At 52.4% G+C, this 27769-nt stretch overlaps 1 protein-coding gene across 1 annotated transcript; it reads left to right on the top strand.

The window, feature by feature from the left end:
* The first annotated feature begins 248 nt into the window (after positions 1–248).
* On the top strand, positions 249–27769 carry LOC116938291 (uncharacterized). The gene is made up of 13 exons (XM_076056881.1): positions 249–307; positions 5221–5419; positions 9750–9839; positions 9928–10005; positions 10258–10347; positions 10568–10645; positions 10726–10815; positions 10950–11027; positions 11120–11201; positions 11344–12083; positions 19682–19871; positions 23205–23830; positions 27617–27769. Exons 1-13 carry the CDS (start codon positions 249–251, stop codon positions 27746–27748), a joined length of 2532 nt encoding a protein of 843 aa, XP_075912996.1. The 3' UTR covers positions 27749–27769.

Raw genomic sequence — 27769 nt, 5'->3', positions numbered from 1 at the left:
TGTGACTGTGTGTGTGACTGTGTGTGTGTGTGTGACTGTGTGTGTGTGTGTGACTGTGTGTGTGTGAGACTGTGTGTGTGTGTCTGTGTGTGTTTGACTGTGTGTGTGTGTGACTGTGTGTGTGTGTGTCTGTGTGTGTGTGACTGTGTGTGTGTGTGTCTGTGTGTGTGTGTGTCTGTGTGTGTGACTGTGTGTGTGTGACTGTGTGTGTGTGTGTGTGACTGTGTGTTGTCTCTCTCCGCCTGTAGATGGCTGAGGAGCAGCGCTGGCCGGAGTTGGAGGCACTGAAGCAGAGCGGAGGAAGGGAGTTGGTACTACACGGTGCAGACGTTGCCAGGTAGTGTATAGTGTAGTGTAGTAGTGTGTAGTGTAGTGTATAGTGTAGTGTAGTAGTGTATAGTGTAGTAGTGTATAGTGTAGTGTGTAGTGTATAGTGTAGTGTATAGTGTAGTAGTGTAGTAGTGGATAGTGTAGTAGTGTATAGTGTAGTAGTGTATAGTGTAGTGTAGTATATAGTGTAGTAGTGTATAGTGTAGTAGTGTATAGTGTAGTAGTGTAGTGTGTATAGTGTAGTAGTGTATAGTGTAGTAGTGTATAGTGTAGTGTAGTAGTGTGTAGTGTAGTGTAGTAGTGTATAGTGTAGTAGTGTATAGTGTAGTAGTGTATAGTGTAGTAGTGTATAGTGTAGTGTATAGTGTAGTAGTGTATAGTGTAGTAGTGTATAGTGTAGTAGTGTATAGTGTAGTAGTCTATAGTGTAGTAGTAGTGTATAGTGTAGTAGTGTATAGTGTAGTAGTGTATAGTGTAGTAGTGTATAGTATAGTAGTGTATAATGTAGTGTATAGTGTAGTAGTGTATAGTGTAGTAGTAGTGTATAGTGTAGTAGTGTACAGTGTAGTGTAGTAGTGTATAGCGTAGTAGTGTATAGTGTAGTAGTGTATAGTGTAGTAGTGTATAGTGTAGTAGTGTATAGTGTAGTAGTGTATAGTGTAGTAGTGTATAGTGTAGTAGTGTATAGTGTAGTAGTGTATAGTGTAGTAGTGTATAGTGTAGTAGTGTATAGTGTAGTGTATAGTGTAGTAGTGTATAGTGTAGTGTAGTAGTGTATAGTGTAGTGTATAGTGTAGTAGTAGTGTATAGTGTAGTAGTGTATAGTGTAGTAGTGTATAGTGTAGTAGTGTATAGTGTAGTAGTGTATAGTATAGTAGTGTATAGTGTAGTAGTGTATAGTGTAGTAGTAGTGTATAGTGTAGTAGTGTACAGTGTAGTGTAGTAGTGTATAGCGTAGTAGTGTATAGCGTAGTAGTGTATAGTGTAGTAGTGTATAGTGTAGTAGTGTATAGTGTAGTAGTGTATAGTGTAGTAGTGTATAGCGTAGTAGTGTATAGTGTAGTAGTGTATAGTGTAGTAGTGTATAGTGTAGTAGTGTATAGTCTAGTAGTGTATAGTGTAGTAGTGTATAGTGTAGTAGTGTATAGTGTAGTAGTGTAGTGTGTGTAGTGTAGTGTGTGTAGTGTAGTGTTTAGTGTATAGTGTAGTGTAGTGTGTGTGTCAGTGTCTCTGAGTGTCTCTGAGTGTCTCTGTGTCTCTCTGAGTGTCTCTGTGTGTCTCTCTGTGTGTCTCTGTGTGTCTCTGTGTGTCTCTGAGTGTCTCTGTGTGTCTCGGAGTGTCTCTGTGTGTCTCTGAGTGTCTCTGTGTGTCTCTGTGTGTCTCTGTTTGTCTCTGTGTCTCTCTCTGAGTGTCTCTGTGTGTCTCTGTGTGTGTCTGAGTGTCTCTGTGTGTCTCTGAGTGTCTCTGTGTGTCTCTGAGTGTCTCTGTGTGTCTCTGACTGTCTCTCTCTCTGAGTGTCTCTGTGTGTTTCTGTGTGTCTCTGAGTGTCTCTGTGTGTGTCTGTGTGTCTCTGTGTGTCTCTGTGTGTCTCTGTGTGTCTCTGAGTCTCTGAGTGTCTCTGTGAGTCTCTGTGTGTCTCTGTGTGTCTCTGTGTGTCTCTGCGTGTCTCTGAGTGTCTCTGTGTGTCTGTCTGAGTGTCTCTGTGTGTCTCTGAGTCTCTGAGTGTCTCTGTGTGTCTCTGTGTCTCTGAGTGTCTCTGTGAGTCTCTGTGTGTCTCTGTGTGTCTCTGAGTGTCTCTGTGTGTCTCTCTCTCTCTGAGTGTCTCTGTGTGTCTCTGTGTGTCTCTGAGTGTCTCTGAGTGTCTCTGTGTGTCCCTGAGTGTCTCTGTGTGTCCCTGAGTGTCTCTGTGAGTCTCTGTGTGTCTCTGTGTGTCTCTGTGTGGCTGTGTCTCTCTGTGTCTCTCTGTGTGTCTCTGTGTGTCTCTGTGTGTCTCTGAGTGTCTCTGAGTGTCTCTGTGTGTCTCTGTGTGTCTCTGAGTGTCTGTGTCTCTCTGTGTCTCTCTGAGTGTCTGTGTCTCTCTGTGTCTCGCTGAGTGTCTCTGAGTGTCTCTGTGAGTCTCTGTGTGTCTCTGACTGTCTCTCTCTCTCTGAGTGTCTCTGTGAGTCTCTGTGTGTCTCTGTGTGTCTCTGACTGTCTCTCTCTCTCTGAGTGTCTCTGTGTGTGTCTGTGTGTGTCTGAGTGTCTCTGTGTGTCTCTGTGTGTCTCTGAGTGTCTCTGTGTGTCTCTGAGTGTCTCTGTGTGTCTCTGACTGTCTCTCTCTCTGAGTGTCTCTGTGTGTTTCTGTGTGTCTCTGAGTGTCTCTGTGTGTGTCTGTGTCTCTGTGTGTCTCTGTGTGTCTCTGTGTGTCTCTGAGTCTCTGAGTGTCTCTGTGTGTCTCTGTGTGTCTCTGTGTGTCTCTGCGTGTCTCTGAGTGTCTCTGTGTGTCTGTCTGAGTGTCTCTGTGTGTCTCTGAGTCTCTGAGTGTCTCTGTGTGTCTCTGTGTCTCTGAGTGTCTCTGTGAGTCTCTGTGTGTCTCTGTGTGTCTCTGAGTGTCTCTGAGTGTCTCTGTGTGTCCCTGAGTGTCTCTGTGTGTCTCTGAGTGTCTCTGTGAGTCTCTGTGTGTCTCTGTGTGTCTCTGTGTGTCTCTCTGTGTCTCTCTGTGTGTCTCTGTGTGTCTCTGAGTGTCTCTGAGTGTCTCTGTGTGTCTCTGAGTGTCTCTGTGTGTCTCTGTGTGTCTCTGAGTGTCTGTGTCTCTCTGTGTCTCTCTGAGTGTCTGTGTCTCTCTGAGTGTCTCTGAGTGTCTCTGTGAGTCTCTGTGTGTCTCTGACTGTCTCTCTCTCTCTGAGTGTCTCTGTGAGTCTCTGTGTGTCTCTGTGTGTCTCTGACTGTCTCTCTCTCTCTGAGTGTCTCTGTGTGTCTCTGTGTGTCTCTGAGTGTCTCTGTGTGTCTCTGTGTCTCTCTCTCTGTGTCTCTGAGTGTCTCTGTGTGTCTCTGTGTGTCTCTGACTGTCTCTCTCTCTCTGAGTGTCTCTGTGTGTCTCTGAGTGTCTCTGTGTGTCTCTGTGTGTCTCTGTGTCTCTCTCTCTCTCTGTGTCTCTGAGTGTCTCTGAGTGTCTCTGAGTGTCTCTGAGTGTCTTTGAGTGTCTCTGTGTGTCTCTCTCTCTCTGAGTGTCTCTGTGAGTCTCTGTGTGTCTCTGAGTGTCTCTGAGTGTCTCTGAGTGTCTCTGTGTGTCTCTGAGTGTCTCTGTGTCTCTCTGAGTGTCTCTGAGTGTCTCTGTGAGTCTCTGTGTGTCTCTGTGTGTCTCTCTGTGTGTCTCTGTGTGTCTCTCTCTCTGTGTGTCTCTGAGTGTCTCTGAGTGTCTCTCTCTCTCTCTGAGTGTCTCTCTCTGTCTCTGTGGGTCTCTGTGTGTCTCTGTGAGTCTCTGAGTGGCTCTGGGTGTTTCTGTGAGTCTCTGTGTGTCTCTGTGTGTCTCTGAGTGTCTCTGTGTCTCTCTGAGTGTCTCTGAGTGTCTCTGTGAGTCTCTGTGAGTCTCTGTGTGTCTCTGTGTGTCTCTCTGTGTGTCTCTGAGTGTCTCTCTCTCTCTCTCTGTGTCTCTGAGTGTCTCTGAGTGTCTCTTTCTGAGTGTCTCTGTGAGTCTCTGAGTGTCTCTCTCTCTGTGTGTCTCTGAGTGTCTCTGTGTGTCTCTGAGTGTCTCTGTGTCTCTCTGTGAGTCTCTGAGTGTCTCTGAGTGTCTCTCTCTGCGTGTCTCTGAGTGTGTCTGTGTGTCTCTGAGTGTCTCTGTGTCTCTCTGTGAGTCTCTGAGTGTCTCTGAGTGTCTCTCTCTGCGTGTCTCTGAGTGTGTCTGTGTGTCTCTGAGTGTCTCTGTGTCTCTCTGTGTGTCTCTGAGTGTCTCTGTGTGTCTCTGAGTGTCTCTGTGTGTCTCTGAGTGTCTGTGTCTCTCTGTGTCTCTCTGTGTCTCTCTGAGTGTCTCTGTGTGTCTCTGAGTGTCTCTGTGAGTCTCTGTGAGTCTCTGTCTCTCTCTGAGTGTCTCTGTGTGTCTCTGAGTGTCTCTGAGTGTGTCTCTGAGTGTCTCTCTCTGTGTGTCTCTGTGTGTCTCTGTGTGTCTCTGAGTGTCTCTGAGTGTCTCTGAGTGTCTCTTTCTCTGTGTGTCTCTGTGGGTCTCTGTGTGTCTCTGAGTGTCTCTGAGTGTCTCTGAGTGTCTCTCTCTCTGTGTGTCTCTGTGGGTCTCTGTGAGTCTCTGTGAGTCTCTGTGAGTCTCTGTGTGTCTCTGTGTGTCTCTGTGTGTCTCTGTGTGTCTCTGAGTGTGTCTCTGAGTGTCTCTGTGAGTCTCTGTGTCTCTCTGTGTGTCTCTGTGAGTCTCTGTGGGTCTCTGAGTCTCTGAGTGTCTCTGTGTCTCTGTGTGTCTCTGTGTGTGTCTGAGTGTCTCTGTGTGTCTCTGTGTGTCTCTGTCTCTCTCTGAGTGTCTCTGTGTGTCTCTGTGTGTCTCTCTCTCTGAGTGTCTCTGAGTGTCTCTGAGTGTCTCTGTGAGTCTCTGTGAGTCTCTGTCTCTCTCTGAGTGTCTCTGTGTGTCTCTGTGTGTCTCTGTGAGTCTCTGTGTGTCTCTGTATGTCTCTGTGAGTCTCTGTGTGTCTCTGTATGTCTCTGTGAGTCTCTGAGTGTCTCTGTGTGTCTCTGAGTGTCTCTGTGTCTCTCTGTGAGTCTCTGAGTGTCTCTGAGTGTCTCTGAGTGTCTCTGAGTGTCTCTGTGTCTCTGAGTGTCTCTGTGAGTCTCTGTGAGTCTCTGTCTCTCTCTGTGTCTCTCTGAGTGTCTCTGAGTGTCTCTGAGTGTCTCTCTCTGCGTGTCTCTCTGTAGACGAGTGGAGTCTGCGGCCGGACGTGTCCCGTCCGCCCTGTACCGTCTGTCCCGTCTCAACTTGCTGGACATGTCCGGCGTGTCTCTGTCGCTGGTCCAGCCTCAGCTGGGCTGTCTCTCCGCACTTGGTTCCCTCATGCTACACGGGAACCGCTTGCAAGAGTTGCCGGAGGAGATCGGTCAGCTGACTCAACTCAAGGTGGGCCAGCTCAGTCAGTCAGTCAGTCGGTCGGTCGGTGAGTGAGTGAGTCAGTCAGTGAGTGAGTCAGTCAGTGAGTGAGTCAGTGAGTGAGTCAGTCAGTGAGTGAGTCAGTGAGTCAGTCAGTTGCTCAGTCAGTGAGTCAGTCAGTGAGTCAGTCAGTGAGTGAGTCAGTCAGTGAGTCAGTCAGTGAGTCAGTCAGTCAGTCGCTCAGTCAGTGAGTCAGTCAGTGAGTCAGTCAGTGAGTGAGTCAGTGAGTGAGTCAGTCAGTGAGTGAGTCAGTGAGTCAGTCAGTCAGTCGCTCAGTCAGTGAGTCAGTCAGTGAGTCAGTCAGTGAGTGAGTCAGTCAGTGAGTGAGTCAGTGAGTCAGTCAGTCAGTCGCTCAGTCAGTGAGTCAGTCAGTGAGTCAGTCAGTGAGTGAGTCAGTCAGTGAGTCAGTCAGTGAGTGAGTCAGTGAGTGAGTCAGTCAGTGAGTGAGTCAGTGAGTCAGTCAGTCAGTCAGTCGCTCAGTCAGTGAGTCAGTCAGTGAGTCAGTCAGTGAGTGAGTCAGTCAGTGAGTGAGTCAGTGAGTCAGTCAGTCAGTCGCTCAGTCAGTGAGTCAGTCAGTGAGTCAGTCAGTGAGTGAGTCAGTCAGTGAGTCAGTCAGTGAGTGAGTGAGTCAGTCAGTCAGTCAGTCGCTCAGTCAGTGAGTCAGTCAGTCAGTGAGTCAGTGAGTCAGTCAGTGAGTCAGTCAGTGAGTGAGTCAGTCAGTCAGTCAGTCGGTCGGTCAGTCAGTGAGTCAGTCAGTGAGTCAGTCAGTGAGTGAGTCAGTCAGTGAGTCAGTCAGTGAGTGAGTCAGTCAGCCACTCACTCAGTCACTCATTCATTCATTCACTCAGCCATTCAGTCAGTCACTCACTTACTCATTCAGTCACTCATTCACTCAGTCATTCAGTCAGTCACTCACTTACTCATTCAGTCACTCATTCACTCAGTCACTCACTCACTCAGCCACTCACTCAGTCACTCATTCATTCATTCACTCAGCCATTCAGTCAGTCACTCACTTACTCATTCAGTCACTCATTCACTCAGTCATTCAGTCAGTCACTCACTTACTCATTCAGTCACTCATTCACTCAGTCACTCAGCCACTCAGCCACTCACTCATTCACTCATTCACTCAGTCATTCAGTCAGTCACTCACTTACTCATTCAGTCACTCATTCACTCAGTCATTCAGTCAGTCACTCACTTACTCATTCAGTCACTCATTCACTCAGTCACTCAGCCACTCACTCAGTCACTCATTCACTCAGTCATTCAGTCAGTCACTCACTTACTCATTCAGTCACTCATTCACTCAGTCACTCACTCACTCAGCCACTCACTCAGTCACTCATTCACTCAGTCAATCATTCATTCAGTCAGTCATTCGTTCAGTCAGTCAGTGAGTGAATCAGTCATTCGTTCAGTCAGTGAGTCAATCATTCAGTCAGTCACTCTGTCACTCACTCAATCAGCCACTCACTCAGTCACTCATTCACTCAGTCATTCATTCAGTCACTCACTCAGTCAGCCACTCACTCAGTCACTCATTCACTCAGTCAATCAGTCAGTCAGTCATTCGTTCAGTTAGTCAGTGAGTGAGTCAGTCATTCGTTCAGTCAGTGAGTCAATCATTCAGTCAGTCACTGTCACTCACTCACTCAGTCACTCATTCACTCAGTCATTCATTCAGTCACTCACTCAGTCACTCATTCACTCAGTCAATCATTCAGTCAGTCAGTCAGTCATTCGTTCAGTCAGTCAGTGAGTCAGTCATTCGTTCAGTCAGTGAGTCAATCATTCAGTCAGTCACTCTGTCACTCACTCAATCACTCACTCACTCACTCACTCATTCACTCAGTCATTCATTCAGTCACTCACTCAGTCAGCCACTCACTCAGTCACTCATTCACTCAGTCAATCATTTAGTCAGTCATTCATTCGTTCAGTCAGTCAGTGAGTCAGTCATTCGTTCAGTCAGTGAGTCAATCATTCAGTCAGTCACTCTGTCACTCGCTCAATCACTCACTCAGTCACTCATTCACTCAGTCATTCATTCAGTCAGTCACTCACTCAGTCACTCATTCACTCAGTCATTCATTTAGTCAGTCACTCACTCATTCAGTCACTCAGTCAGTCAGTCATTCATTCAGTCATTCGTTCAGTCAGTCAGTCACTCGTTCATTCAGTCACTCAGTCAGTCAGTCATTCATTCGGTTATTCGTTCAGTCAGTGAGTCAGTCACTTAGTCACTCACTCTGTCACTCACTCAATCAGCCACTCACTCAGTCACTCATTCACTCAGTCATTCATTCACTCAGTCATGCATTCACTTAGTCATGCATTCATTCAGTCACTCAGTCAGTCAGTCATTCAGTCAGTGAGTCAGTCATTCATTCAGTCAGTCATTCAGTCAGTCACTCTGTCACTCATTCATTCATTCAGTCAGTCGCTCAGTCACTCAGTCAGTCATTCATTCAGTCAGTCATTCAGTCAGTCAGTCGCTCAGTCACTCAGTCACTCATTCAGTCATTCGTTCAGTCAGTCAGTCATTCAGTCAGTCAGTCGGTCATTCATTCAGTCACTCATTCATTCAGTCACTCACTCACTCATCATTCATTCACTCAGTCAGTCATTCAGTCACTCATTCATTCAGTCACTCATTCATTCACTCACTCACTCATTCACTCACTCAGCCACTCACTCAGTCACTCACTCACTCACTCAGTCATTCATTCACTCAGTCACTTATTTACTCAGTCACTCACTCAGTCACTCATTCAGTCAGCCACTCACTCAGTCACTCATTCATTCATTCACTCAGTCAGTCAGTCATTCGTTCAGTCAGTCAGTCATTCAGTCAGTCAGTCATTCAGTCAGTCACTCTGTCACTCAATCAGCCACTCACTCAGTCACTCATGCACTCAGTCATTCATTCAGTCAGTCAGTAATTCGTTCAGTCACTCAGTCACTCATTCAGTCATTCCTTCAGTCAGTCATTCAGTCAGTCAGTCATTCAGTCAGTCAGTAACTCAGTCAGTCAGTCAGTTATTCGTTCAGTCAGTCAGTCAGTCAGTCGCTCATTCAGTCACTCATTCATTCAGTCACTCACTCACTCAGTCATTCATTCACTCAGTCGGTCATTCAGTCACTCATTCATTCAGTCACTCATTCATTCACTCAGTCACTCATTCACTCAGTCACTCACTCAGCCACTCACTCAGTCACTCACTCACTCACTCAGTCATTCATTCACTCAGTCACTTATTTACTCAGTCACTCACTCAGTCACTCACTCATTCAGTCAGCCACTCACTCAGTCACTCATTCATTCACTCACTCACTCACTCAGTCAGTCAGTCACTCGTTCATTCAGTCACTCACTCTGTCACTCACTCAATCAGCCACTCACTCAGTCACTCATTCACTCAGTCATTCATTCAGTCAGTCACTCATTCAGTCAGTCATTCATTCACTCACTCACCCACTCAATCAGTCACTCATTCAGTCTTCACTCAGCCACTCACTCAGTAACTCACTCACTCAGAAACTCAGTCACTCATTCACTCAGTCATTCATTCACTCAGTCACTAGTTCACTCAGTCACTCCCTCACTCACAAATTCACTCACTCATTCACTCACTCACTCACAAATTCACTCACTCACTCACAAATTCACTCACTCACTCACAAATTCACTCACTCACTCACAAATTCACTCACTCACTCACAACTTCACTCACTCATTCACTCACTCTGTCTCTCTCCGTCTCTCTGTCTCTCTTTCTCCCCCTGAGTCTCCCTCTGTCTCTGTGTGTCTCTCTGTCTCTCTGTCTGTCTCTGTCTGTCTCTCTGTCTGTCTCTGTGTCTGTCTCTGGCTCTCTCTGTCTCTCTCTGTCTGTCTCTGTGTCTCTCTCTGTCTCTGTGTGTCTCTGTGTCTCTCTGTCTCTGTGTCTCTGTGTGTCTCTGTCACCAGGTGCTGGACGTGTCCTCCAGCCGCCTGGCCAACCTACCCCACTCGCTGTCTCTGTCTCTCTGTCTCTGTGTATCTCTGTCTCTGTGTCTCTCTGTGTCTCTGTCTGTCTCTGTGTCTCTGTCTATCTCTCTGTGTCTGTCTCTCTCTGTCTCTCTCTGTTTCTCTCTGAGTCTCCCCCTGAGTCTCTCTCTGTCTCTCTGTGTGTCTCCCTCTCTGTCTCTGTGTGTCTGTGTGTCTCTGTGTCTCTGTCTGTCTCCCCCTGAGTCTCTCTGTGTGTCTCCCTCTGTGTCTCTGTCTCTCTGTGTCTCTGTGTGTCTCTGTCACCAGGTGCTGGACGTGTCCTCCAACCGCCTGGCCCGCCTGCCCGACTCGCTGTGCCTGTGCCTGTGCCTGCACACGCTCAACGCCTGTCTCTCTGTCTGTCTCTCTGTCTCTGTCTCTGTGTCTCTCTCTGAGTCTCTCTGTGTCTCTGTGTCTCTGCCTGTCTCTGTGTCTCTGTGACCAGGTGCTGGACGTGTCCTCCAACCGCCTGGCCCGCCTGCCCGACTCGCTGTGCCTGTGCCTGTGCCTGCACACGTTCAACGTCTCTCTCTCTGTCTGTCTCTGTGTGTCTGTGTGTCTGTGTCTGTCTCTGTGTGTCTCTCTGTCTCTCTCTGTCTCTCTGTCTGTCTCTCTACCTGTCTCTCTCTGTGTCTGTGTGTCTCTGTCTCCCCCTGTGTCTCTGTCTCTCTGTCTGTCTCTCTCTGTCTCTCTCTGAGTCTCTCTCTGTGTCTCTGTCTCTGTGTCTCTGTCTCTCTGTCTCTGTGTCTCTCTGTCTCTGTGTCTCTGTGACCAGGTGCTGGACGTGTCCTCCAACCGCCTGGCCCGCCTGCCCGACTCGCTGTGCCTGTGCCTGTGCCTGCACACGCTCAACGCCTGCCTCTCTGTCTCTCTCTCTTTCTGTGTCTCTCTGTCTCCCCCTGAGTCTCTCTGTGTCTCTGTCTGTCTCTGTGTCTGTCTCTCTGTCTCCCCCTGAGTCTCTCTGTGTCTCTGTCTCTGTGTCTCTCTCTCTGCGTCTCTCTCTGAGTCTCTCTCTGTCTCTGTCTGTCTGTCTCTCTCTCTCTGTGTGTCTCTGTGTCTGTGTCTCTGTGTGTCTCTGTGACCAGGTGCTGGACGTGTCCTCCAACCGCCTGGCCCGCCTGCCCGACTCGCTGTGCCTGTGCCTGTGCCTGCACACGCTCAACGCCTGTCTCTCTGTGTCTCTGTCTGTCTCTGTCTCTCTACCTGTCTCTCTCTGTGTGTCTCTGTGTGTCTCTGTGACCAGGTGCTGGACGTGTCCTCCAACCGCCTGGCCCGCCTGCCCGACTCGCTGTGCCTGTGCCTGTGCCTGCACACGCTCAACGCCTGTCTCTCTGTCTGTCTCTCTGTGTCTGTCTCTCTGTCTGTGTCTCTGTGTCTCTGTCTCTCTATCTGTGTGTCTCTGTGTCTCTCTCTCTCTGTCTCTCTGTCTCTGTGTCTCTCTCTCTCTCTCTGTGTCTCTGTGACCAGGTGCTGGACGTGTCCTCCAACCGCCTGGCCCGCCTGCCCGACTCGCTGTGCCTGTGCCTGTGCCTGCACACGCTCAACGTCTGTCTCTCTGTCTGTCTCTCTGTGTCTCTGTCTGTCTCTGTCTCTCTACCTGTCTCTCTCTGTGTGTCTCTGTGTGTCTCTGTGACCAGGTGCTGGACGTGTCCTCCAACCGCCTGGCCCGCCTGCCCGACTCGCTGTGCCTGTGCCTGTGCCTGCACACGCTCAACGCCTGTCTCTCTGTCTGTCTCTCTGTGTCTGTCTCTCTGTCTGTGTCTCTGTGTCTCTGTCTCTCTATCTGTGTGTCTCTGTGTCTCTCTCTCTCTGTCTCTCTGTCTCTGTGTCTCTCTCTCTCTCTCTGTGTCTCTGTGACCAGGTGCTGGACGTGTCCTCCAACCGCCTGGCCCGCCTGCCCGACTCGCTGTGCCTGTGCCTGTGCCTGCACACGCTCAACGTCTGTCTCTCTGTCTGTCTCTCTGTGTCTCTGTCTGTCTCTGTCTCTCTACCTGTCTCTCTCTGTGTGTCTCTGTGTGTCTCTGTCACCAGGTGCTGGACGTGTCCTCCAACCGCCTGGCCCGCCTGCCCGACTCGCTGTGCCTGTGCCTGTGCCTGCACACGCTCAACGTCTGCACCAACGTTCTGCCGCGGCTGCCCGAGTCCCTGGCTCGCTGTGCCTCGCTCCGCCGCCTGCTCGTCGCCCACAACCTGCTGCCCTCCGAGGCCCTCTCCTCGCTCGTAGCGGCCGTCGCTGCTGCTGCCGCCGGTGGCGGCGGAGGCGGTGGAGGCAGTGGAGGCAGTGGAGGCGGTGGAGGCAGTGGAGGCAGTAGAGGCGGCGGAGGCGGCGGAGGCGGTGGAGGCGGTGGAGGCGGCGGTGGAGGCGGTGGAGGCGGTGGAGGAGGCGGTGGAGGAGGCGGCGGAGGCGGTGGAGGGGGTGGAGGCGGTGGTGGAGGCGGTGGAGGCGGTGGTGGAGGCGGTGGTGGAGGCGGTGGAGGAGGCGGTGGAGGAGGCGGTGGTGGAGGCGGTGGTGGCCGGATGGATCTCGAGGAGCTGCAGATGCAAGGAAACCGCGTGGAGGCGGTGGATGTGAAGATCGCCGTCGCCTGGCCTGGGCTCAAGGTGGTGGTGGTGGTGGTGGCGGGGGTGGTGATGCCCAAGATACGCACACAGACACACACACACAGACACACACAGACGCACACACACAGACACACACACACAGACACACACAGACACACACACAGAGAGACACACACACAGATACACACAGACAACAACAACAACCGCCATTCGCCACTAAGTGGCGGTGACGTCACCACGACGCTTGTGCCAGGCTATGTGCACCCTGAGGCCACGTGAAGTGTCGAACGCCCGCTGGCAGGAGGTCACGGGGCAGACCCAGCAGGTGCCACGGGTCGACTGACTGAGATGACTACTGGCTGATGCACCACCTGTGCCCCCTACTGTGCCAACCTGCTGTGCTTTAGCCACCCGGCGCTCCGCTCGTTGTTGTGAGCGTCGCTCCTCCGCCCTCCGTTGTTGTTGGAGGGCGACTGCCTCCAACTGCCCAGTAGCAGCGTCCTTCACGAGCCTCCTCCACAGAGGCCGATCTTGACACCGCTGGTACCAGTCATCGGCAAGTCCACTCAGCTCCACGTCATCCTGTACCACATCGCTCCATCTCTTCTCTAGCCCGTGCCGCGCCCGCTTAGCCCCCTCAATCCGGCCGAACAAAAGCTGTTCCGGCATGCGGTGGCTGGGCATGCGGGCTACATGACCCAGCCAACGCAGCCTTGCCCGCCGGAGGAGCTCACCGATGGGACCTTGCCCAGATCTTTCAAGGATTTGTGAGCTCCTCACACAATCCAGTCTGGTTAAACCCAGGATGGATCGTAGGCAGGCCAGCCTAAATGTTTCCAACCGGCGAAGATGCTCCATTAAGGGGGTCCACGTTTCGCAAGCGTGGAGAAGGGAGGGAATGACTGTGGCCGAGAAGACCTGAAGCTTAGTGCGGAGCGACAGACCAGGTAGCTTCCACACAGCATTACGCAACCGATGAAAAGATATTGCCGCTCGACTGATTCGGAGTGAGACCTCTGCTGTTAAACCGGAGCCAGTCATAAGCACACTGCCCAGGTATGGGAATCTCTCCACTCTCTCCACAACTGCCCCATCACCGATTGGGAGTTGCGGGGGTGGAGTGTCCGATGGTACAAAATACCCAGGCAGGTGCTTAGTTTTGGTGGGGCTGATGGTAAGGCCCCACCTCTTAGTGGCATGCTCCAGTCTCAGCAGCAGCGTCTCCAACTCCTCCTCTGAATGAGCAGCTATTACCAAATCATCAGCATACATAACGTGGTTGAGCAATAGGGAGCCATCCCTTGACCGCACCCGGGCATCGATCAGCCTCCCATTATATCTGTACCATATGGAGATTCCCCCGGTACAGCTATTGAAGGCTTCACGAACTACGTGGTCAAAATAGATGTTAAATAATGTGGGAGTCAGAGGACATCCCTGTCACACCCCAAGGTGTACAGGGAATGGCTCTGACTCCCGGCCACGTAGTTTTACCCGGGCCCGCTCACCATCATGAAGGTCCTTAATGATCGTGAGCAGAGGGTCAGGTACTCCAAAAGCACGAAGAACGACCGGCAAAACAACCCCTTACACCTCCTCGCGGGCAACTCTGTCGTGGACAATGCTGTGGGGGGAGGTCCAATTCCGATTGGCTCCTCCCCTCATGGCGTCTGTGTCCACCACAGGGGCTAAACGGGGGCTCTGGACGGGTGCGAGGGGCTGGTAACCCCTCCACCTTCAATTAATTACCACGAAACCACGAGTTAAACTGAAATATTCCAACACTACACACACTACACACACACACTACACCTACACACACTACACAAACTACACACTACACACACACTACACACACTACACACACTACACGCACTACACGCACTACACACACACTACACACACACACTACACACACACTACACACACACTACACACACTACACACACACTACACACTACACACACACTACACACTACACACACACTACACACTACACACACACTACACACACTACACACACACTACACACACTACACACACACTACACACACTACACACACACTACACACACACTACACACTACACACACTACACACACACACACTACACACACTACACACACTACACATACACTACACTACACACTACACACACACTACACACACTACACACACCACACACACACACACTACACACACTACACACACTACACACACACTACACACACACACTACACACACTACACACACTACACACACCACACACACACACTACACACACACACTACACACACTACACACACACTACACACACACACCACACACACACTACACACTACACACACACTACACACACACTACACACACACACTACACACACTACACACACACTACACACACTACACACACTACACACACTACACTACACACACACTACACACACTACACACACACTACACACACTACACACACACTACACACACACTACACACACTACACACACACTACACACACTACACACACTACACACACTACACTACACACACACTACACACACTACACACACACTACACACACTACACACACACTACACACACTACACACACTACACACACACTACACACACTACACACACACTACACACACACTACACACACTACACACACTACACACACACTACATACACTACACACACTACACACACACTACACACACACTACACACACTACACACACTACACTACACACACTACACACTACACTACACACACTACACACTACACACACTACACACTACACTACACTACACACTACACTACACACTACACTACACACTACACTACACACTACACTACACACTACACTACACACTACACTACACACTACACTACACACTACACTACACACTCATCGTGATGATTCTCTGCTCCCCAGAGTGTGGATCTGTCCCACAACCTCCTGACCGACCTGCCACACCCCCTGCTACACTACACACTACACTACACTACACACTACACTACACACTACACTACACACTACACTACACACTACACTACACACACACTACACTACACACTACACTACACACTACACTACATACTACACTACACACTCACCATGATGATTCTCCCCTCTCCCTGTCTCCCCAGAGTGTGGACCTGTCCCACAACCTCCTGACCGACCTGCCACACTCCCTGCTACACTACACACTACACTACACACTACACTACACACTACACTACACACTACACTACATACTACACTACACACTACACTACACACTACACTACACACTACACTACACACTACACTACACACTACACTACACACTCACCATGATGATTCTCCCCTCTCCCTGTCTCCCCAGAGTGTGGACCTGTCCCACAACCTCCTGACCGACCTGCCACACTCCCTGCTACACTACACACTACACTACACACTACACTACACACTACACTACACACTACACTACACACTACACTACACACTACACTACACACTCACCGTGATGATTCTCTGCTCCTCCAGAGTGTGGACCTGTCCCACAACCTCCTGACCGACCTGCCACACCCCCTGCTACACTACACACTACACTACACTACACACTACACTACACACTACACTACACACTACACTACACACTCACCGTGATGATTCTCTGCTCCTCCAGAGTGTGGACCTATCCCACAACCTCCTGACCGACCTGCCACACTCCCTGCTACACTACACACTACACTACACACTACACTACACACTACACTACACACTACACTACACACTACACTACACACTACACTACACACTACACTACACACTCACCATGATGATTCTCTGCTCCCCCAGAGTGTGGACCTGTCCCACAACCTCCTGACCGACCTGCCACACTCCCTGCTACACTACACACTACACTACACACTACACTACACACTACACTACACACTACACTACACACTACACTACACACTCACCGTGATGATTCTCTGCTCCTCCAGAGTGTGGATCTGTCCCACAACCTCCTGACCGACCTGCCACACTCCCTGCTACACTACACACTACACTACACACTACACACTACACTACACACACTACACTACACACTACACTACACACTACACTACACACTACACTACACACTCACCGTGATGATTCTCTGCTCCCCCAGAGTGTGGACCTGTCCCACAACCTCCTGACCGACCTGCCACACTCCCTGCTACACTACACACTACACTACACACTACACTACACACTACACTACATACTACACTACACACTCACCGTGATGATTCTCTGCTCCCCCAGAGTGTGGACCTGTCCCACAACCTCCTGACCGACCTGCCACACCCCCTGCTACACTACACACTACACTACACACTACACTACACACTACACTACACACTCACCGTGATGATTCTCTGCTCCCCAGAGTGTGGATCTGTCCCACAACCTCCTGACCGACCTGCCACACCCCCTGCTACACTACACACTACACTACACTACACACTACACTACACACTACACTACACACTACACTACACACTCACCGTGATGATTCTCTGCTCCTCCAGAGTGTGGACCTGTCCCACAACCTCCTGACCGACCTGCCACACTCCCTGCTACACTACACTACACACTACACTACACTACACACTACACTACACACTACACTACACACTACACTACACACTACACTACACACTCACCATGATGATTCTCTGCTCCTCCAGAGTGTGGATCTGTCCCACAACCTCCTGACCGACCTGCCACACTCCCTGCTACACTACACACTACACTACACACTACACTACACTACACACTACACTACACACTACACTACACACTACACTACACACTACACTACACACTACACTACACACTCACCATGATGATTCTCCCCTCTCCCCCTGCTCCTCCAGAGTGTGGATCTGTCCCACAACCTCCTGACCGACCTGCCACACTCCCTGCTACACTACACACTACACTACACACTACACTACACACTACACTACACACTACACACTACACTACACACTACACTACACACTACACTACACACTACACTACACACTACACTACACACTACACTACACACTACACTACACACTACACTACACTACACACTACACTACACACTACACTACACACTACACTACATACTACACTACACACTACACTACACACTCATCGTGATGATTCTCTGCTCCTCCAGAGTGTGGATCTGTCCCACAACCTCCTGACCGACCTGCCACACCACCTGCTACACTACACACTACACTACACACTACACTACACACTACACCACACACACTACACACTACACTACACACTACACTACACACTCACCATGATGATTCTCTGCTCCTCCAGAGTGTGGATCTGTCCCACAACCTCCTGACCGACCTGCCACACTCCCTGCTACACTACACACTACACTACACACTACACTACACACTACACTACACACTACACTACACACTACACTACACTACACACTACACTACATACTACACTACACAATCACCATGATGATTCTCTGCTCCTCCAGAGTGTGGACCTGTCCCACAACCTCCTGACCGACCTGCCACACCCCCTGCTACACTACACACTACACTACACACTACACTACACTACACACTACACTACACACTACACTACACACTACACTACACACTCACCATGATGATTCTCTGCTCCTCCAGAGTGTGGACCTGTCCCACAACCTCCTGACCGACCTGCCACACTCCCTGCTACACTACACACTACACTACACACTACACTACACACTACACCACACACACTACACACTACACACTACACTACACTACACACTACACTACACACTACACTACACACTACACTACACACTCACCATGATGATTCTCTGCTCCTCCAGAGTGTGGACCTGTCCCACAACCTCCTGACCGACCTGCCACACTCCCTGCTACACTACACACTACACTACACACTACACTACACACTACACTACACACTACACTACACACTACACTACACACTACACTACACACTCACCATGATGATTCTCTGCTCCTCCAGAGTGTGGATCTGTCCCACAACCTCCTGACCGACCTGCCACACTCCCTGCTACACTACACTACACACTACACTACATACTACACTACACACTACACTACACACTACACTACACACTACACTACACACTCACCATGATGATTCTCTGCTCCTCCAGAGTGTGGATCTGTCCCACAACCTCCTGACCGACCTGCCACACTCCCTGCTACACTACACTACACACTACACTACACACTACACTACACTACACACTACACTACACACTACACTACACACTACACTACACACTACACTACACTACATACTACACTACACACTACACTACACACTACACTACACACTACACTACACACTACACTACACACTACACTACACACTACACTACACACTACACACTACACTACACACTACACTACACACTACACTACACACTCACCGTGATGATTCTCTGCTCCTCCAGAGTGTGGATCTGTCCCACAACCTCCTGACCGACCTGCCACACCCCCTGCTACACTACACACTACACTACACACTACACTACACTACACACTACACTACACACTACACTACACACACTCATCGTGATGATTCTCTGCTCCTCCAGAGTGTGGATCTGTCCCACAACCTCCTGACCGACCTGCCACACCCCCTGCTACACTACACTACACACTACACTACACACTACACTACACACTACACTACACACTACACTACACACTACACTACACACTACACTACACACTACACTACACACTCACTGGTGATGATTCTCTGCTCCCCAGAGTGTGGACCTGTCCCACAACCTCCTGACCGACCTGCCACACCCCCTGCTACACTACACACTACACTACACTACACACTACACTACACACTACACTACACACTACACTACACACTACACTACACACTACACTACACACTCATCGTGATGATTCTCTGCTCCCCAGAGTGTGGATCTGTCCCACAACCTCCTGACCGACCTGCCACACTCCCTGCTACACTACACACTACACTACACACTACACTACACACTACACTACACACTACACTACACACTACACTACACACTACACTACACACTCACCGTGATGATTCTCTGCTCCTCCAGAGTGTGGACCTGTCCCACAACCTCCTGACCGACCTGCCACACCCCCTGCTACACTACACACTACACTACACACACACTACACTACACACTACACTACACTACACACTACACTACACACTACACTACATACTACACTACACACTCACCATGATGATTATCTGCTCCTCCAGAGTGTGGACCTGTCCCACAACCTCCTGACCGACCTGTCACACTCCCTGCTACACTACACACTACACTACACACTACACTACACACTACACTACACACTACACTACACACTACACTACACACTACACTACACACTCACCGTGATGATTCTCTGCTCCTCCAGAGTGTGGATCTGTCCCACAACCTCCTGACCGACCTGCCACACTCCCTGCTACACTACACACTACACTACACACTACACTACACACTACACTACACACTACACTACACACTACACTACACACTCACCGTGATGATTCTCTGCTCCTCCAGAGTGTGGACCTGTCCCACAACCTCCTGACCGACCTACCACACTCCCTGCTACACTGTCCCAAGTTGCGTTCCCTGCGACTCGCCGGGAATCCGTTCAGAGACCGCCACTTTGGTCGCCTGGCCGCCGCCGACACGGCACAGGCCAGGGGCCTCCTGGCCTACGTGGAGAGCCATGGCGGTGGTGGCGGTGGTAAGGTGGTGGTGGTGGTGGTGAGGGTGGTGGTGGTGGTGGTGAGGGTGGTGAAGGTGGTGAAGGTGGTGGTGAGGGTGGTGGTGGTGAAAGTGGTGGTGGTGAGGGTGGTGAAGGTGGTGAGGGTGGTGGTGAAGGTGGTGGTGGTAATGGTGGTGGTGGGGGTGGTGGTAGTGGTGATGGTGGTGGTGGTGGTGATGGTGGGGGTGGTGAGCTGGTGGTGGTGGTGATGGTGATGGTGGTGAGGGTGGTGAAGGTGGTGGTGGTGGTAGTGGTGGTGGTGGTAAGGTGGTGGTGGTGGTGAGGGTGGTGGTGGTGATGGTGGTGGTGGTAGTGGTGGTGGTAATGATGGTGGTGGTGGTGGTGGTGATGGTGGTGGTGGTGGTGGTGAGGGTGGTGGTGGTGGTGGTGATGGTGGTGGTGGTGATGGTGGTGGTGGTGAGGGTGGTGAAGGTGATGGTGAAGGTGGTGGTGGTGATGGTGGTGGTGGTGGTCGTGGTGGTGGTGAAGGTGGTGGTGGTGGTGGTGAAGGTGGTGGTGGCGGTGGTGGTGGTAAGGTGGTGAGGGTTGTGGAGGTGAGGATGGTGGTTAGGGTGGTGGTGATGGTGGTGGTGGTAGTGGTGGTGGTGATGGTGGTGGCGGTGGTGGTGATGGTGGTGGTGGTGATGGTGGTGGTGGTGATGGTGGTGGTGATGGTGGTAAGGTGGTGGTGGTGGTAAGGTGGGGGGGTGGAGAGACACTGGGGGAGAGAGACACGGGGGGGAGAGACACGGGGAGAGAGACACGCGGAGAGAGACACGGGGAGAGAGACACGGGGAGAGAGACACGGGGGGGGGGGAGAGAGAGACACAGGGGGAGAGAGAGACACGGGGAGAGAGACACGGGGAGAGAGACACGGGGAGAGAGACACGGGGAGAGAGACACGGGGAGAGAGACACGGGGAGAGAGAGAGACACGGTGAGAGAGAGAGACACGGTGAGAGAGAGAGAGACACGGGGAGAGAGAGACACGGGGAGAGAGAGAGACACGGTGAGAGAGAGAGAGACACGGGGAGAGAGACACACAGTGAGAGAGAGAGACACTGTGAGAGAGAGAGACACACAGTGAGAGAGAGAGACACTGTGAGAGAGAGAGACACGGGAGAGAGAGACACGGGGAGAGAGAGAGACACGGTGAGAGAGAGAGACACGGTGAGAGAGAGAGACACGGTGAGAGAGAGAGACACGGGGAGAGAGAGAGACACACAGTGAGAGAGAGAGACACTGTGAGAGAGAGAGACACGGGGAGAGAGAGAGAGACACGGGAGAGAGAGACACGGGGAGAGAGAGAGACACGGTGAGAGAGAGAGACACGGGGAGAGAGACACGGTGGAGAGAGAGAGACACGGTGAGAGAGAGACACGGGGAGAGAGAGAGACACGGAGAGAGACACGGAGAGAGAGAGACACACACAGAGAGAGACACGGGGAGAGAGACACGGTGAGAGAGAGAGACACGGGGAGAGAGAGACACACAGTGAGAGAGAGACACGGTGAGAGAGAGAGACACGGGGAGAGAGACACGGTGGAGAGATACACGGGGAGAGAGAGAGACACGGTGAGAGAGAGAGACACGGGGAGAGAGACACGGTGGAGAGAGAGAGACACCGGGAGAGAGAGAGACACGGGGAGAGAGAGAGAGAGACACGGTGGAGAGATACACGGGGAGAGAGAGAGACACGGTGAGAGAGAGAGACACGGGAGAGAGAGACACGGGGAGAGAGAGAGACACGGTGAGAGAGAGAGACACGGGGAGAGAGACACGGTGGAGAGAGAGAGACACGGTGAGAGAGAGACACAGGGAGAGAGAGAGACACGGAGAGAGACACGGAGAGAGAGAGACACACACAGAGAGAGACACGGGGAGAGAGACACGGTGAGAGAGAGAGACACGGGGAGAGAGAGACACACAGTGAGAGAGAGACACGGTGAGAGAGAGAGACACGGGGAGAGAGACACGGTGGAGAGATACACGGGGAGAGAGAGAGACACGGTGAGAGAGAGAGACACGGGAGAGAGACACGGTGGAGAGAGAGAGACACCGGGAGAGAGAGAGACACGGGGAGAGAGAGACACGGTGAGAGAGAGAGACACGGTGAGAGAGAGAGACACGGAGAGAGAGAGACACGGGAGAGAGAGACACGGGGAGAGAGAGAGACACGGTGAGAGAGAGAGACACGGGGAGAGAGACACGGTGGAGAGAGAGAGACACGGTGAGAGAGAGAGACCACGGGGAGAGAGACACGGTGGAGAGAGACACGGGGAGAGAGAGAGACACGGTGAGAGAGAGACACGGGGAGAGAGACACGGTGGAGAGAGAGAGACACCGGGAGAGAGAGAGACACGGGGAGAGAGAGAGAGACACGGTGAGAGAGAGAGACACGGGGAGAGAGAGAGACACGGTGAGAGAGAGACACGGAGAGAGAGAGACACGGGAGAGAGAGACACGGGGAGAGAGAGAGACACGGGGAGAGAGACACGGTGGAGAGAGAGAGACACGGTGAGAGAGAGAGACACGGGGAGAGAGAGACACGGAGAGAGAGACGGGGAGAGAGAGAGACACGGAGAGAGAGACACGGAGAGAGAGACACACGGAGAGAGACACGGGGAGAGAGACATGGGGAGAGAGAGAGACACGGTGAGACAGAGAGACACGGGGAGAGAGAGAAACACGGGGAGAGAGAGAGACACGGTGAGAGAGAGAGACACGGTGAGAGAGACACGGTGAGAGAGAGAGACACGGGGAGAGAGAGACACGGGAGAGAGAGACGTGGGGAGAGAGAGAGACACGGGGAGAGAGACGGTGGAGAGAGAGACACGGGGAGAGAGAGAGACACGGAGAGAGACACACGGAGAGAGAGAGAGACACACGGAGAGAGACACGGGGAGAGAGAGAGACACGGGGAGAGAGAGAAACACGGGGAGAGAGAGAGAGACACGGTGAGAGAGAGAGACACGGGGAGAGAGAGAGACACGGGGAGAGAGAGAGACACGGGGCGAGAGACACGGTGAGAGAGACACGGTGAGAGAGACAGAGATACACGGTGAGAGAGACAGACACGGTGAGAGAGACAGAGAGACACGGTGAGAGAGAGAGACACTGTCAGAAAGAGAGACACGGTGAGAGAGAGACAGAGAGACACTGTCAGAAAGAGAGACACGGTGAGAGAGAGACAGAGACACGGTGAGAGAGAGACACACACAGAGAGACACGGTGAGAGAGAGAGAGACACACACAGAGAGACACGGTGAGACCCTCCCCCCTCTCTCTCTCTCTCCCCCCACTCACCCCGCAGGGCCCCGCGGCATCTCCAAGAAAGCCAAGAGCGGTGCCCGCCGTCGGCCTCCCACCGACACCGACCAGGCCTCCGACCAGGCCTCCGCCGACCAGGCCGCCGCCGACCAGGCCTCCGCCGACCAGGCCGCCGACGACCGGCCGACCATCCACGTGATCCGCAGGGCCGCCAAGACGCCCGCCAAGACCCCCGCCAAGACCCCCGCCGGGGACGGGAAGGCCAGGCGACAGGCGGCGAGGAAGAAGACGTCGCAGGGCAGTGAGGGGCCGGAGCCGGCGGTGAAGGCGACTCTCAAGCTGAAGCAGAAGCAGCAGAAGCAGCAGAAGCAGAAGAATCAGAAGAATAAGAAGAAGGAGGAGGAGGATGAGGAGGAGGATGAGGAGGAGGCAGTGGTGCTGAAGACGCTGAAGATGCTGAAGACGAAGACGCAGAGAGAGGAGGAGGTGGAGGAGGATGAGGAGGAGGATGAGGAGGAGGAGGATGAGGAGGAGGATGAGGATGAGGAGGAGGTGTGTGTGCTTGTGTGCGCGGCTGTGATGAAAGTGCGACCGTACCTCGTGGCCTGCCGGCTACGGGGACTGGAACTCGGCGAAGGCGGAGCGCTGAAGAGATTCCTGGGCCTGCAGGTGGGGATGGTGTGGGGGGGGTGAGTGGGTGGGGTGGGTGGGTGAGTGGGTGGGTGGGTGAGTGGAGCTGGTAACCCCTCCACCTTCAATTAATTACCACTAAACCACGAGTTAAACTGAAATATGTAGCTAATAAGCTTGTGCCGGAGGCCCCGGGGAGGCCAGGCGTCTGTGACGTCTCCTGGCCAAAACCCCAATTGGCGGAGCCAGGAGATTGAATATCTACCCTCGGGGCTACTCCAGAAACAACGAAAAGCCACTACGGGTGGCCGCGTGGAATGTTCGAACGCTCACCGCGGAGGAGAGGCTGCCCACTCCTCTCTCGGGAGCTGGACCGGTACCGCCTGGATCTATGCGGCATTCAGGAGGTCCGGTGGACCGGTTCTGGCTCCTGCCACCATGAGGGGTGGACAGTCCTCTACTCGGGGCAGCAGACTGCCAAACAACAGGGTGTGGCTCTTTTGAACAAAAGAATGAGGGGGGCGTGGGAGCGTGGCGGTGAGGTGTGGGAAGCTGTAAGCCCCAGGCTACTTTGGGCTCGCCTTCCCATCAACCGGAGGCGAGGAATGGTGGTCGTGGTTACTTATGCCCCCACCGAAGACGAACATCCGTGGAGGGATGCAGGCAAAGCCGATGAGTCAGATGCCTTCTATGACCTCCTGTCACAGGTGCTGGCAAAAGTGGCCCCTCGGGATAGAGTCATCTTGTTGGGTGACTTCAATGCCCGAGTTGGTCATGATGCTGGCACCTGGTCCGGAGTGATTGGAGGGCATGGGCCTGATCAGCTCAATAACAACGGTAGGAGGCTGCTAGATTTTTGTGCAGCCCATGGGCTTGTAATTACCAATATGCTGTTCCGGCATCGGCGCATCCACACAACATCATGGATGGATGCCGGGTCCAAGCAAGAACATCTGCTGGACTACATAGTGACGGACCAGCGGATGCGGGCCCATGTCCTTAACACCAGGACCTACCGTAGAGCTGATCTGCCCTCTGACCATCGACTAGTCATCTGTAAGATGCGCCTGCCATTCTTCCACTCCGGTGGTGGGTGTACACCCAGGACCCCATTACAACCTAAAGTGGCCTGGTCTCAGTTATCTGATGAAAGTTGCAAGCGAGAATTTCATCATCGCTTGCGGCTGGGATTGGCATCGTCCCCGACTCCTCCTGATGTCGAGGGTAAATGGGCGGGGTTTAGGAATGTGACTCATGCAGCTGCAATGGCTGCTTTGGGTACGCGGTCCAGACCTCCCCAGAGACCCTGGCTGACAGAGGAGGTGTTCAGGATGGTTGAGAAAAAGCGACAGGCCCACTGTCATCGGCTACAGAATCCCACGTCAGAGAATGAGGAGGCTTACCGCAGCCTTCGCTCGGATGTTCGGAGAGCCGTGAGGCGCTGCAAGGATGGGTGATAGTCGCGGGTTGCTGAGGAGATGGAGTCTGCCTCAGTGGCCCGTGATCACAAGTCTCTATTTAATTCCATAAAAAAATAACCTGCAGCGCCACACCTATTACCATCATTAGGGGAAAGAACGGTGTTCCAATCTCTGACCCCCAGGAACAGGTTTGCAGATTTCCTGAGCATTTCTGTGAGGTCCTGGGGGAGGGGAAATCCCTCAGTCTGGAAAACATCGTGGCACAAAGTGGGGATGACCCTGCTGAGGCTGCGGTGCCTCAAATATTGGATGAGCAAGTCACCCCTTGTGAGTAGCTGGCTGAGGTGCCATCTGCTGAGGAAGTACTGAAGGTGATCCAGAGTCTGAGACCAGGAAAGGCACTGGGCAGAGATGATCTCCCATGCGAAATGTTGAGGGAGGGTGGCGTTTGTGCACAGACTGCCCTACATCATAACAACAGTCTGGACCACTGGACGGGTTCCGCAGGATTAGAAGGATGCCCTGGTGGTCCCCATCTTTAAGAAGGGGGACCGCACAGACTTGCAGGGGCATCTCACTCCTCAGTGTGCCGGAAAAGGTCCTGGCAAGGATTATTCAACATCGCCTTGCCAGGCACGCTGAGGAGAGGCTTGCGGAGCCCCAATGCGGTTTCAGGAAAGGGCGGTCCTGCACAGATGCCATATTTTCTCTCCATCTGCTACAGCAGAGGTGTAGGGAATTCCAACAAGACCTACATCTCTGCTTTATTGACCTGGTCAAGGCCTATGATACCATCAGTAGGCCTGGGCTCTGGATTGTTTTTCATGCTTTCGGAGTCCCTGACCCTCTGCTCACTACGTGGCCGGGAGTCAGAGCCATTCCCTGTACACCTTGGGGTGGCGACAGGGATGTCCTCTGGCTCCCACATTATTTAACATCTATTTTGACCACGTAGTTCGTGAAGCCTTCAATAGCTGTACCGGAGGAATTTCCATCTGGTACAGATACAATGGGAGGCTGATCGATGCCTGGGTGCGGTCAAGGGATGGCTCCCTATTGCCGATGATTTGGTAATTGCTACTCATTTAGAGGAGGAGTTGGAGATGCTGCTGCTGAGACTGGAGCGTGCCACTAAGAGATGGGGCCTTACCATCAGCCCCACCGAAACTAAGCACCTGCCTGGGTATTTTGTACAAATCGGACACTCCACCCACCCAACTCCCATCGGTGATGCTGCAGTTGTGGAGAGAGTGGAGAGTTTCCCATACCTGGGCAGTGTGCTCATGACTGGCTCCGGTTTAACTCCGAATCAGTCGAGCGGCAATATCTTTTCATCGGTTGCGTAACGCTGTGTGGAAGCTACCTGGTCTGTCGCTCCGCACTAAGCTTCAGGTCTTCTCGGCCACGGTCATTCCCTCCCTTCTCTACGCTTGCTAAACGTGGACCCCCCTAATGGAACATCTTCGCCGGTTAGAAACATTTAGGCTGGCCTGCCTACGATCCATCCTGGGTTTAACCAGGCTGGATTGTGTGAAGAGCTCACAAATCCTTGAAAGATCTGGGTAAAGTTCCATCGGTGAGCTCCTCCGGCAGGCAAGGCTGCATTGGCTGGGTCATGTAACCCGCATGCCCAGCCACCGCATGCCGAAACAGCTTTTGTTTGGCCGGATCGACGGGGCTAAACGGGCACAGCATGGGCTAGAGAAGAGATGGAGTGACGTGGTACAGAAGGACGTGGAGCTGAGTGGACTTGCCGATGACTGGTACCAGCGGTGTCAAGATCGGCCTCTGTGGAGGAGGCTCGTGAAGGACGCTACTGGGCAGTTGGAGGCAGTCGCCCTCCAACAACAACGGAGGGCGGAGGAGCGACGCTCACAACAACGAGCGGAGCATCGGGTGGCTAAAGCACAGCAGGTTGGCACAGTAGGGGGCACAGGTGGTGCATCAGCCAGTCATCTCAGTCAGTCGACCCGTGGCACCTGCTGGGTCTGCCCCGTGACCTCCTGCCAGCGGGCGTTCGACACTTCACGTGGCCTCAGGGTGCACATAGCCTGACACAAGCGTCGTGGTGACGTCACCGCCACTTAGTGGCGAATGGCGGTTGTTGTTGTTGTGTCACTGTGTGTGTGTGTGTCTGTGTCTGTGTGTCTGTGTCTCTGTGTGACTGTGTGTGTATGTGTGTGTGTGACTGTGTGTGTGTGTGTCTACGTGTGTGTGTGTCTGTGTGTCTGTCTGTGTGTGTGTCTGTGTGTCTGTCTATGTGTGTGTCTATGTCTGTGCATGTGACTGTGTCTATGCCCGTGTGTCTGTGTGTGTGTGTCTGTGTGTGTCTGTGTGTGTGTCTATGTGTGTCTATGTATGTGTCTGTGTCTATGCCCGTGTGTCTGCGTGCGCGTCACCGCAGACCGAGCTGCACGAGGGGGTGTGCAAGCGGCGCTCCCTGGCCACCATCGCCACTCACGACCTGCGGCTCATCCGCGCTCCGCTCCGTTTCGACGCTCGACCGCCCGCGGACATTCAGGTGGCGTGCCCTTAGCCCGCTGGGCCGGCCCGCTCC

This window comes from Petromyzon marinus, chromosome 78 (assembly GCF_048934315.1).
Source record: "Petromyzon marinus isolate PM22_M1 ecotype Great Lakes invasive population chromosome 78, UKy_Petmar_22M1.pri1.0, whole genome shotgun sequence".
NCBI classification, from domain to species: Eukaryota; Metazoa; Chordata; class Hyperoartia; order Petromyzontiformes; family Petromyzontidae; genus Petromyzon; species Petromyzon marinus.
This window is presented reverse-complemented; position numbering and strand designations above follow the sequence as displayed.

Coding starts and splice junctions, on each gene's coding strand:
- LOC116938291 (XM_076056881.1), top strand. CDS start 249: ATGGCTGAGGAGCAGCGCTGGCCGGAGTTGGAGGCACTGAAGCAGAGC. Junction 9,840..9,927: donor CGCTCAACGCCTGTCTCTCT/GTCTGTCTCTCT, acceptor CTCTGTGACCAG/GTGCTGGACGTGTCCTCCAA. Junction 10,816..10,949: donor CGCTCAACGCCTGTCTCTCT/GTCTGTCTCTCT, acceptor CTCTGTGACCAG/GTGCTGGACGTGTCCTCCAA.